At 42.1% G+C, this 13,370-nt stretch overlaps 1 protein-coding gene across 3 annotated transcripts in view; it reads left to right on the top strand.

The window, feature by feature from the left end:
• The window catches only part of pik3r5 (phosphoinositide-3-kinase, regulatory subunit 5), a 96,969-nt gene that overhangs the window by 39,394 nt on the left and 44,205 nt on the right, over positions 1-13,370 (top strand). For all 3 annotated transcript variants that reach the window (XM_088000527.1, XM_043714587.2, XM_043714588.2), the window contains 2 exons: positions 1,656-1,724; positions 3,103-3,241. In XM_088000527.1, the coding sequence (XP_087856653.1) occupies positions 1,665-1,724; positions 3,103-3,241 (199 nt within the window). In that variant the 5' untranslated portion in view covers positions 1,656-1,664. The remainder of the gene's footprint in view (positions 1-1,655; positions 1,725-3,102; positions 3,242-13,370) is intronic.

Genomic DNA, 13,370 nt, shown 5'->3' with positions numbered 1-13,370 from the left:
GCCATAGTATTGGATATGTTTTTCTGACCATTCAGGAATGATGCTGATTGTCCATTTGAGTGGATGGTAGCGATGCGAAATCTGGAGGGGCAAAATCCCTCCTGTAAGCCATTTACTTACTTGTTCAATGATCGAAGGTGGAGTATTGATCAAAAAAAGATTAGTAACCAAGATTTGTGGTTGATACCAGTCTGATAAACAATGTTGAATTCACTACTTTCCCAAAAGTTAGCAAATCACAACAAAACCTCCAATTATAGCTCTCTGCTGATTTCAGTCAGGGGCAGTATTCAGAACATGAAAAGATTGAGGCTCCTCTCTCTCGAAGAGAGAAGCTGAAGGGTGACCCAATATAAGTCTAAAATTATGAGGTAGGTTGATAGAGTAGATGTAGAGGAGTTCAAGCTAAAGGTTCTTAGGCATGGCTTCGTCACCAATAAATCCAACAAATTTTATTGAAGCAGAGTGGTGTGAATATGGAAATTTCGACCTCACAGTGTAGTTGAAATGAATACACTTACGGAAAAGTTAGGTAAAAGAGAGAGAAAAGTAATGTGGATAGGTTTAGGTAAAGTAGGATGGGAAGATCATAAGTACTTACTGAGACCAATTGGGCTACATGGCCTGTTCCTGTTCTGAAAGGTCAACAGCATTCTTTGTGGCACAGCTGCTAAACCACCAATTAAGGTCTCAAGCACCTTGCTTGTTTATCAAATTTTATCAATGTTTTACTACCTTAGAAAATGAATCATTACCGGCTCTCGGTAAGCCCCAGCTAAAAACAATGTTTGTGTGGATGATGAGGTTGGAGGACACCATTACGTTGGACTGTGATGCTTCTCAACTTAAAATAGTCACCCAGGTCTCACACAAACCACTGGCATGAGATATCAGAGAGTTGGTGTCTTTCGTAAAACCATCCTCATGGATTTCCATCTTCAAAAGAAAGGTTGAAATTTTCCTGAGGAAAGTAGCCAGATATCAAATCAATTCATTTAGTTCAAAGAACAATAAGGATGAAAAGTAATTGAAACTGTTAAAATTACAATTGCATAGAATTTAAGGAGGAGAACTGGCCTTTAAGCTGGTGATATGCCATTCACGAGCTCCTTCTCTTTAATCATCCCCCACTCCCAGGCATGAGAGTAAATGGGCACCCTCCTTCCCAGCCTTTATAATTGGTTACTTAATCTTTGTAATGGAAGCTGCATGAGCAAAGTTCCAAGATTTATTTGTATTGTTTCTGCTTTTGTGGATTATTGATCTTTGGGAAACTTTCCTCTGTTCACTATCATATTCAAAACCCTGGATATATTTTTCTTTACAATGAAGCTAGGAAGTCCCCCTCCCATTCTGTGGTAAATCGCACACATTGAACCTGCATCCTGTGGCTTTGACATGACTGTATCAAAGTACCAATACACAAACTCTGTTTTAGTGTTTTCTTATTTCCAAAAATATTATAATTTCCATTGATCAGCTGAAACAAAAATAGATACCAAGTTACCTGAAACATTTTATCCTGGTGTAACATTGAAAATCAATTTGAACACATATGTTACTGATCCATTTGCTTTTATAATGTTGTATGAACAAATGATAAATCACCTTTGAGGATAATGTGATGTCTGACATATGTGAATTATGTTTTGCAGGTGCAGGAAATGTGTCAGTATGACTTACTGGTGCCACTGGCTTTAATGTTTTATTCTACTACTCTACGAGTAAGTAAAAGTAATCATGTAATAGAAAAATATATTTGTTCAAATAGTGTGATATTATAGCATCACATTTAGAAAGTAGAAGTGATTTTTAAAAGAAACCTTCCAGAGTCATTGTGAAGTTTTAACTTTTGCTTGAGTAAGCACCTTAATGGGAAAAAATGCAGCTCTTTTCACTGTGCAGTGTGTTTCTTTATGTACAAAAACAAGGAGGTCATTTGAAACGATTGGTTAGGGTCCAATTGGAGAATTTTTCCAATTCTGAACACTACACTTTACAAATGATCTCAAGGTCATGGAAAGTGAAGTTCTCTATCCTCTCAAAAGTACAAATCTCCTTGTATTTAAATCCCTGGTGCATCATTTTCTCCTTTCGCAAAGCTTCCCACGCCTTCCCAGCCCCTTCATCTTGAATTCTCTGTTTCATTGCTTTTGGACGCATCCTTTGGTCATTTCTCCACATCATTTCTGATTGTTCACTCAGTTGTTTAGATTCCATTCTCTCCTTTTCCTGTCTATGACCATCCTTAAATCTCACTAATTGACCAAAACTAGCCTATCTTCCTTTCCTCAGCTTCTTTTTCCTTTTTCCTATTCTGTGCTTTTGACATTTTCCCCATGGTAAAGCGCTTTATTAATGTAATGCATTTTACATAATGATCCCTAATGGGATGATCCTCAATTGGAGAGATTGTCTTCTGAGCAAAAGCTAAACAGATTAGGACTCTGCTCACTGAAGCTTAAAAGAATGAAAGGTGATCTCATTGAAACGTATTGAAACATTCCTAAGGTACTTGTCATGGTAAATGTTGAGAGAATTTGGGAGATCATGAGAGAGTCTAGGACCAAAGGACATTGTCTCAGAATAAAGGGAGCTAATTTAAGACTGAGCTGAGGAGGAATTTCTTCTCTCAGAGGTTTGAGTCCTTTGAACTCCTTGCCACAGAGCTGTAGAGGCAGAGTCCAAGTGCATATCTGGGGCTGAGATAGATAGATTCTTGATCAGTAAGGGAATCAAAGAATAGAAAAGTGGACATGAGGAATGTCAGATCAGCCCTGATCCTGTTGAATGGCAGAGCAGGCTCGAGGGGCCAAATGGCCAACTCTTGTTCCTATTTCTTTTGATCTTTTGGAAATATTCTCATCTTTCAAAGCAGGAGTGGATAGATGCTATCTCAGTATCACTCTTGAGTATTTAGTTATTGACAGGCACGTGGAGACACCTAAGAATAGATAATTTGATCTTTAAAACAAAAACTATAAAATATTCAGAACATTAAGATAATTTTCTATTAATTGAAGTTCCTTTAAAGCATTATTCTTTTGATAGGGTAGTTTAGTCTTTGCCCATTTACTTAATCTGTTCTGTTATGATTTGTAGACTCCGTATTTTCCGCCTGAATGTAACCTACTCAAGAATGCATACAATATCTACCATGGTCTTCTGACGTGGCCTATACCTTATTGTAATATTTGCAAGGACCTTCTAACATTTATCCAAGATGAAATGAAGGCACCAGGTGGGAGTATTTTACAAATTACAATCCTGTAATTACATTCTTTGAGGACTATACTTAGAAAAGGTTTTATACCTGTCAAATGCCTCTTCAATAAGCATAAAATTATTTTCTTTGCAAGACTTAACTGATATATTAGTCAAGTACAGTAAGTCATATTGTATTCAAGTTTTATATGGTGACATTTGGTGCTAAAAAGTCCAGATAAATTCCGTTTTTAGCTTTGCCTTCATAATGTCCTGAAATGTGGAAAATGTAAAACTATTCAAGAAAGTTTGAGGGCTTGAATTCCATGAAGAAGTCTGGGGTTTTCCATTTGCTTTACAATCTCCTCATATAATGTCCAATTGCACGGAAAATCAAAAGTGTCCTTGTGTTGTTCCACTAAACGTGGACTTTGAAAATCAAGCCAAGTGTCTTCACATTTTTTGTTCACACTTGTTGTTGACACAGAGTGGTTCACCTGTTCTCGTAACTTGGATATCCCCTTCTTGAATATTTACATGACCTTATTTAAATGTCTGCGTCTGTCAATTCAGAAGTCTGTGGTCTTATGGTTTGAATTTTGTCAGTGTGTTCTACTGAAGACATTCATTCGGTATAAATATAGTAAATGCTCGTGGTTAGTTTTTATGCTAATGCTGTGTTGGCCAAACTGCGATGTAACAAATATTTTTTAGTCCTGCCCATTTTTCCCAAGAGGCTTTACTAATGTTAGTGCTGAAGAAAGCGTGAAGAAATTGGCATGAGTAAAAGGCATTCAGTCTTTACTTTGATTAATAGACCATGCTGTGCCTTTTGCATTCGCATAGATTCAAACTCAATTTATTCAACTCTCCTGAATAAGGGCATCAATTTCCAAGAATTGTTTAATCACACGTTGGTATGACACAAAGGGGCCTATGATTCAAGGTGTCTCTCCTGAATTTTGGAAAAGATTGTCCAATGACTGCCACATCTCTGCTCTTGGCACTGAGCCCTGCATTTCTTTCCATTTCAAATGTTTATCCAATACCCTTTTGTTAATTACTGTTGAATATATGTTTGCTACCTTTTCTGATAGAACATTCCAGATCATCATAATTTGTTGTATAAAATAATGGTCTTGTATTTAGAACAAAGATAATAAAACATAGAACAGTACAGCACAGTACAGGCCCTTCAGCCCTCAATGTTGTGCTGCCCTTTTATCCTACTCTAAAATCAGACTAACCTACACACTCTTCATTGTACTATTTTCCATGTGCCTATCCAAGAGTTGTTTAAATGTCTCTAATGTATCTGAATCTACTACCACTGCTGGCAATGCATTCCACACACCCACCACCCTCTGTGTAAAGTATCTACCTCTGACATCTCCCCAATACCTTTCTCCAATTACCTTAAAATTATGTCCCCTCGTGATCGACAGTTCCTAAATGGCTATCCTCAACCTATGACTCTCAACATCTTGTACACCTCTATCAAGACACCTCTCATCCTTTTTCACTCCAATGAGAAAAGCCCTTGCTCCCTCAACCTTTCTTTATAAGACATGCCCTCCAGTCCAGGCAACATCATGGTAAATCTCCTCTGTACCCTCTCTAAAGCTTCCACATCTTACTGAAAATGAGGCGACCTGAACTGAACACAACATTCCAAGTGTGGTCTAACCAGGATTCCATGGAGCTGCAGCATAACTTCACAGCTTTAAACTCAATCCCTCTGCTAATGAAAGTCAACACACTGTATGCCTTCTTGACAACTCTATCAACTTGGGTGGCAACTTTGAGAGATCTATGGACATGGACCCCAAGATCCCTCTGATCCTCCACACTGTCAAGAATCCTGCCTTTACCCCTGTATTCTGCAATCAACTTCAACCTTCCAAAGTGAATCACTTCACACTTTTCTAGGTTGAACTCCATCTGCCACTTAAAAGCAGGAGCCCTGCATCCTGTCAAAGTCCTGTTGCAAGCTATAACAGCCCTCCACACTATCCAAAACTCCACCAACCATCATGCCATCGGCAAGCTTACAATCCACCCTTCCACATCCAAGTGATTTATAAAAATCAGAAAAAGCAAAGGTCCCAGAACAGATCCCTGCGGACCACCACTGGTCACTGAGCTCCAGGCTAAATACTTTTTATTTCCCACCACCCTCAGTCTTCCATGGGCCAGCTAGCCAGATTTGCCTATATCCCATGTCTCTTTACTTTCTGAATGAGCCTACCATGGGAAACCTTATCAAACACTTGTTAAAATTCATGTATACCGCTGCTCTACCTTCATCAGTGTGTTTTGTCACATCCGCAAAGAATTTAATAAGATTTGTGAGGCATGACATGCCCCTCACAAGGCCATGCTGACTATCTCAAGTCAACCTATGGTTTTCCAAGTAATTTAAAATCCTGTCTCTCAGAATCTTCTCCAGTAATTTTCTCACTACTGGCATAACACTGACTGGCCTGTAATTCCTAGGGTTATCCCTGTTACCTTTCTTGAACAAGGGAATAATATTTGCCACGCTCGAATCATCTGGCAATACTCCAGTGGACAGTGTGGATGCAAAGATCATAGCCAAAGGCACAGCAATCTCTTCCCTCACTTCCTGCAACAACCTAGGGTATATCCCGTCTGGCCCAGAGGATTTATCTATCCTTATGTTCTTCAAAATTTTCACCACGTCCTCCTTCCTAACATCAACCTGTTCTAGCATATCAGTCTGTTTCACGCTGTCCTCAGAAACGTCAACGTCCCACTCAGTAGTAAATACTGAAGCAAAGTATTCATTAAGGACCTCCCCTACTTGCCCTAGAGGGTTGTTGTCAATGGGTGACTTTAACTTCTCTAATATTGATTGGAACCTACTTAGTTCAAATAGTGTGGATGGAGCAGTTTTGGTCAGGTGTGTCCACCAAGGATTCCTGATGCAGTATATAGATAGACCAACTAAAGGGGAGGCCATATTTGATGTGGTGCTTGGCAACAAACCATGCCAGGTGCTAGATCTCTCAGTGGGAGAGCATTTCAGTGATAGTGGTCATAACTCCTTGACCTTTACTATATGCATGGAGAAAGATAAGAGCGGATGGTATGGGAAAGTATTTAATTGGGGAGGGGTGGGGGGCAGAATTACAATGCTATTAGGCAGGAACTGGAGTGCCTAAATTGCGAACAGATGTTCACAGGGAAATGCACAGCAGAAATGTGAAGGTTGTTCAGGAAGCACTTGCTGATAGTGCTGGATAGGTTTGTCCCACTGAGGCAAGGAAGGGATGGTAAGTTGAAAGAACTGTGGATGACAAGTGATGTGGAAGAAGTAAAGAGGAAGAAGGAAGCTTACTTAAGGTTGAGGAGGCAAGGATCATCTGGAGTTTAGAGGGTTACAAGGTAACCAGGAAGGAGAGCTCAGGAGAGCTAGAGTCGAGAGTGTTCTCATTCCAGATGAAGGGCTTATGCTCGAAACATCGATTCTCCTGCTTCTCAGATGCTGTCTGCCCTGCTGTGTTTTTCCAGCACTGCACTCTCGACTCTGATCTCCAGCATCTGCAGTCCTCACTTCCTCCTTAGGACAACTAGAAAAGGGCATGAAAAAGCTTCAGTGGGTAGGAGTAAGGAAAATCCTAAGGCATTCTACACTTAAGTGAGGAACAAGAGGAATGCCCCAGTGAGGGTAGGGCTGATCAGAGATAGTGGAGGGAACATGTGCCTGGAGTTGGAGGTAGGGGAGATATTTGTTCTCCTTGATAAACTCAAATCTTTCCATATGCATATTATTTTGTTTACCTGTTAAAAATTTACAAACTGTTGCCTAACATTGATGTTTAACTAATTGTCCTGTACTAGTGATCTCTTGACTCCCTTTTTTGAATGATTCTCTTACTGACATTTCATCTGCCACATATCTCCCATTTAACCAGTCTGTCACCCCTTGATATCTGTTACTATTCTCCTGGTTTCGACATTTGCAGGTTTCATTTCATCTCCAGGCTTTGAGATTATGTCCTGTATACTCAGTTCGACGTCAAAAAGAGAAGTGATTCCAACCCCTGATCCCATGAGGACCTTCATAATACTTCTCTTCAGTCTGAAAAACAATCATTCATCTACTCTCTGCTTTCTGCCCCTTGGCTAATTTCATATCCACATTGCCACAGTCTCCTGGATCCCCCTTTAGGTTTCAATTTTGCTAAAGAGTCTATTGATGAAATACCTTTTGAAAATTCACATACACCTCATCAACTGTCATCCAGCCACTGTTACTTTACCAAATAACCCAGTCACATTCGTCAAACATAATCTGTCTTTAACGAATCTGCTCTAACTTTCATTTGGTATCACTTCTTTTCCAAGTTCCAATCGATTTTGGCCTTAATTATTTTCTCTAAAAGCTTTCTACTACTGACGGCAAACTGTTTGGTCAAGTTAATCATTCCATTTGATCAAGATTGTAATACTTTACAATTCTCCACTCCTGTGGTATCAATCCCACATTTGAGAAGGATTGGAAGATTTGTTTATTCATTCACAGTAAGGATATAGCTGATAAGTCGAGTGTTTGTTATCCATTCGGAATTGCTCTTGTGTAGTGTTCTGGAGCCACCTTCTCAATTTCAGCTGTGGAGCTTGTTCATTAATTTCAGAAGTCAACTTAGAGTCAGCAAAATTGCTGTGGACCTGAAGTCACATATAGACCCGAATGTGAGTGAACAGCAGATTTGCTTCTGTTGATGTTAACAGACCAGTTGTGCTTTTATGACAATCCATTAGTTTCATGGTCACCATTACCAAGAGTGGCTTTTTATTCTGAAACAGAAACCTAAATTGCTGGAGAAACTCATTCAGTTTGGCAGCATCTGTGGGAAGAAAGTAAAGTTAATGTTTCATGTCCAGTGACTGTTCATCCAAACTGTTAGTAACTAGAAAATCTGGTGTTTCTAATGAAGCCAAAGTGAGAGAGAGAGTTGGTGGGCTGGGGAGGGGAGGGGAGGGATGAGTTGATAGGAAGAGACAGAGCCTGGAGCGACAGAGATGTGCAAGGAGTGGGCAAACAAGGAAATAATGGACAGCAAGACAGGAGTAAAGCTGATTAAGAGATAATAAGAGCTAAGAGTGAGAAAATGGGTTAGCTGTACTGAATGCAACCCATATAATGTGATAATGAGCCTACGAGTAAGTGAGAATGGGTAACCATGCTAAAAGCAGTCCAACAAGTGAGTCAGTTCTTTGAGGAGAAAGTGAGGTCTGCAGATGCTGGAGATCAGAGCTGAAAATGTGTTGCTGGAAAAGCGCAGCAGGTCAGGCAGCATCCAAGGAACAGGAGAATCGACGTTTCGGGCATAAGCCCTTCTTCAGGAGTCAGTTCTTTGCCTACCAATTCAGAGTGTGGGTTAATACAGTGTAGGAGATGTAGAGACACCAATCCGGGATTGGCCATCCTCATCTCACCATGTCATTCAGGGGTGTGGGTCATGTACAGTCCATTGGGTCTGTAAACAGGAACTAAAGGGAAAGATGGAGGAGTGGGGGAGGGGAAAGGGTGGTTTTGCTGTGGGACTGAGCTTCACAACTTACCCTCTGGCACTAAGGCCTTCAGCTCAGGAGAACAGAGATTGGGGACAGCAGTAGTTGCCAAATGAAGGATATGGTAAAGGGGAGGGCACAATGCAGGAAGAGGGAAAGTGGTGATCCACATTCAGGAACCCTTGGCCTCAAGGTGCTTTGAAAATGATTTCTTCTGCCCCTCCCTCCCACTACATCTTGGTGCATTCCCTTGTCCTGCAGCTGAAGTGGGAGGAGCCAGTTTGACTGTGCAGATGTTTGGTGGGGTGACCTGGATGGGGTGGAGGGGCTTGTATCTGGACATACGCACATATGCTCAGTGCCATTCTGTCAGAGGCAGGTTCCTGTGCTCAAATGTCCAAGGTCGGGGAGGGAGTGGGTTCAGGATGGAAGTGGAGTGTCCTGACGGGAGACTTCTGAGGGGCCTGCATGTGTGGTTCCTCCTCCAGATGGCTGCCTATTAGCATCGGCCCATCTCCTGGTGAGGGCAGGGCACATGGAGAGCACACTTGGATCCCTGTGCCTCTGTCACCGTGCCTTTGGTCCTGAGGACAAATAGACTTGAAATGGAAGGTAAGTGCATGTGAATATTCGGCAGCCCCTGAGGGTTAATGGGCGAGTGTCAATGGAATAAAGAGCGGTACTTTTGGAGGATGTTGTTGCATCCCTGCAGGAGTGCTCCGGGCCTACTCCTGTGGGAGTCTGGATTCTCTCCTTGTGGGAGATGAGCATCTGAATGGCAGGAATACTCCCCATGTGTGATCCCTGGGTCTCCCCTTCTGGACAGTAGGGGGGGATATAATGAGAGAATTGTGGGCACCATGGCTGTTAGTACTGGAACATGTTGAGGTAAGATGGTGAGGTGTCCTGAGGGACTGAGGAGGCAACACAGAGGCCAGACAAGGTTACTGCTGTAGGAGTGCAGGGGTATCAGAGTGAAGGTGAGTGAGGGAAGGTGTTGCAGAGCGATAGAGCATGTAGCAGAGATAGAGTGAGTGTGAGGTATCAGAGAAAGGAGTGTGACACTTACCCTGGCCAAGCAAACGAGAAGAAGCTGCCTTGTGGCATTGCTTACAATTCTGCTGTACCATGGAGATGGCACTGACCTGGGTGGACCAGGCTGGAAGGTCTGGTATTGCTGCCTCTTCTGGACCAGCCCATCCTCCAGAACCTCCAGGTCCCTATCGGAGGAGAGTCAGAGTGTCATCTTCCCCTTCTCCCTCACATACGGACCCTGGTCACCTTTGGAATGCCAGGGTCCTTCTGGGTGCACAATCACTTTTATTGTTGCTGGAAACACATGGGATGCCTATGTTTCAGTGGGTACTCAATGAGTGGCACATTGTTCCACGAACAGTGTGAGGTAGGTGGGGTGGAAATTGGATGTGAGACCACTATGGTAAATAATTAATAGGGTCAGTATGGTGAATGGGTCTTATGGTGTAAGCTCCTGAAACACTCGATACAACTTTGACTTTGCCAAAATAAAAGTAAGATTCAGCCCATTGGTTCTGAATTATCAGTCTGGTGACTTTATTTTTCATCTGTGGGATGTGGGCGCAGCTGGCGGACCAGCATTTATTGCCCATCCCCAGTTGCCCTTGAGCAGGTGGTGGTGAGCTGCCTTCTTGAAACGCTGCAGTCCACCTGCTGTGGTTTGACCCTCAATGCCATAACTTATATGCTACCACATCCCCAGTAATGACCGTGATCAGAGCCTCCACAATTTTCAGCTTAGCAACTGGGTATGCAGCTTATATCATCTGAGTGACTGTTTTGCTTTGAGTATTTCCAATCATTTAGTCAGCTCTTTTTCATTATTTTATCCTATCAAAATTTCATGACCACCACTGCCCTTCCTGTAGCGTTGACAATAACACTCTATTTTCATGAAAACAGAAGTAAAGTCCTTATTTATTATCTCAGCAATTTATCCGCCTCCACAAGAAGATTAATTTTTGATCTGTAACCCTTTCTTTGATTCCCCTTTCACAGAAGGAGTTTTAGGTTCCCTTTTATGTCACCCACTAAACTATTTTAATATTTTCCCCTCATGTTTCTTTTTTTAAGCACCTGCCACATTGTGCTTTTTGTATTTAACATGATTTTCTACTGAATAATGAATCTTGCATTAATATAAGCTTCCTTTTTTTGATTCATTTTAATAATTAAATCTTTATTTACCCAAGGAGCTTTACATATGGGAATGCCTTAAGTCTGCACCCTAACTAAAAATAGTTACAATCATTATACCAGGCCATAGAGTTGCTCTCCTATTGGAGGGAGATGATTGGTGGTGATTTAACCCGAGGGTCACTGTGCCTCAGGCAAATAGAAAGATTGAGATGCAGGTTCTTCCATGGTAACCTCAGCCAGTGCAGGAATTGAACCTACATTGTTGGCATTACTCTGCATGACAAACCAGCCATCCAGCTAACCAAACATTCATTTACTGATTTATCTACCAATCTATGATTCTAACTTACCTGAATCAGCTTCCCTCTTAACTCCCTAAAGCCTGATATCTTCCTGATGAATATGTTTCACAACTATGTTTGTACTTGTCCTTCACTCATTGTCCTTCACTCTGAACCAATTGGTGTTGTGATCACTGTTTCCCAAATGCTTCTGCTTGAGTTCTCTGTGTGAAGGGCAGATCCTGATTCATAGCACCACAATCTCCACCATGCGGAGGGAAAGGAGTGCAGGACATTAATCCAGCCCAACCAGAACTGGGATCGAACCCTGTGTTTTTGGAACCAATCAGATTTACACTGTCCATCATCCAACAGCTGCTCCATGACCCTGAGCTGATGTAGCAGTATGTATGTTTAGAGGCATGTTACCACGGATTATGATGATAGAAACTCAAATTTCTTTCTATCACATGGCTGATGAGGAATCTGCTGTTCTTTCTGCCTGCTGTAGGTTCAGGTCAGCAGCATTTAACAAGCTAAGACTCAACCTATTTGTCCACGTTATGATTATACACCCATTGGCCGTCATGTCCCGGAGTGGGACTTGAACCAAAAACTTCCAGTTTCGAGGCAGGAATTCTACCAACTGTGCTCTGAGATAGAATTCTGAGTGGTATAGAGCAAACAAATGGCTTGGATCATGATTATGCTGAGTGAAAAATGCATTGTTTAAATCTCGTTGTGGATCAACTAAAGTTTTATTATCAAATTATTTGATAAAATGGGAACAGAAACAGAATTTGATTGAGAATATCAAGTTCTTGTGTGGATTTGGCTGTGGATCTTATTTCATTGTGTGATTGTGAACAGATCAAAAGCTGAAGCTCAGGCTCATGCTTCACTATGCAGCTGGTTTCTCAAAAAATACACTTTGATCTCTAATTTAAATATTTAAAATGGGAAGCAGAAGTGAAAATTTCCAAGCAATTGAAATCAGAAGATGTAGACAATCTCAGTTGGTGAATAAACAATAACGTAAGGGGAATTTGGAGTCCGTTTTTTTGCAATTCCGGCAACAGAAAATTTGCTTCTGTTTTGTTCCGTTTAGTGTCTGGGTAACTTCTTGCCTGAATATGTTCTAAATACACTTAATAATTTTGTTGACACTTATGGAATTCTCAATCCAACTGGGAACCTGGTAATATTATCTGAGACATGCAATGCATCAGGATTCAGGAATGTACATTGTAAATGTCAGCCCAAATTCAGAACTATTTTGCTTGGTTACCTTCAAAACAAGAGAAAGGCTTGAGTGAGGTTTATTTGCCTTGACAGTTCAAAAGCATCTTATAACAAAAAAGGAGACTATTCAGCCCATCCTGACCTTACTGGTCTTTGTACAACCCCGCAAATATTTTTGTTTCAATATATATTCAGTTTCCTTTGGAAAGTTACATTAAGTTGGCGGATTGACCATCTCGGATTTTCCAGTCCTTTCCTGAAATCTCATGTCCTGGGCCAGCCCTTCCTGGGATGTGTGTTGTCCCAGATTTCTTCTGTCTTTTCAGGCCTTATTTCTAAGTCTCTAGCAGCTGCTTGATGATCCAGGAGTGAAATCCGGGTTAAAGCATCAGGATCCATGTGGATCATCTGGCTATGGGTCACTTCCACACCCTCATGGCTGACCTCCACACCCCTACCCGACCCCTGACCTCCACACCCTACCCCACCCCTGACTCCACTCCCTACCCCACCCCTGACCTCCACTCCCTACACCAACCCCTCACCTCCACTCCTTAACCCACCACTGACCTTCACACCCTACCCAACCCCTGACCTTCACCACCTAGCCCACCCCTGACCTTCACTCCCTACCCTATCACTGACCTTCACTCCCTACTCCACCCCTGACCTTCATTCCCTACCCTATCGCTGACCTCCACTCCCCTACCCACCCCTGACCTTCACTCCCCTACCCGACCCCTGACCTCCACTCCCTACCCCACCCCTGACATTCACTCCCTGCCCTATCGCTGACCTCCACTCCCCGACCCCTGACCTCCACCCACTACCCCACCCCTGACCTTCACTCCCAACCCTATCGCTGACCTCCACTCCCCTACCTGACCCCTGACCTTCACTCCCTACGCTACCCCTGATCTTCACTCC

This window comes from Chiloscyllium plagiosum, unplaced genomic scaffold, assembly GCF_037043375.1.
Source record: "Chiloscyllium plagiosum isolate Xiang-an unplaced genomic scaffold, Cpla_swu_hap1 HiC_scaffold_25, whole genome shotgun sequence".
Lineage (NCBI taxonomy): Eukaryota > Metazoa > Chordata > Chondrichthyes > Orectolobiformes > Hemiscylliidae > Chiloscyllium > Chiloscyllium plagiosum.
Note: the sequence above shows the minus strand (reverse complement) of the source record. Positions and strands in the feature narration are given on the sequence as shown.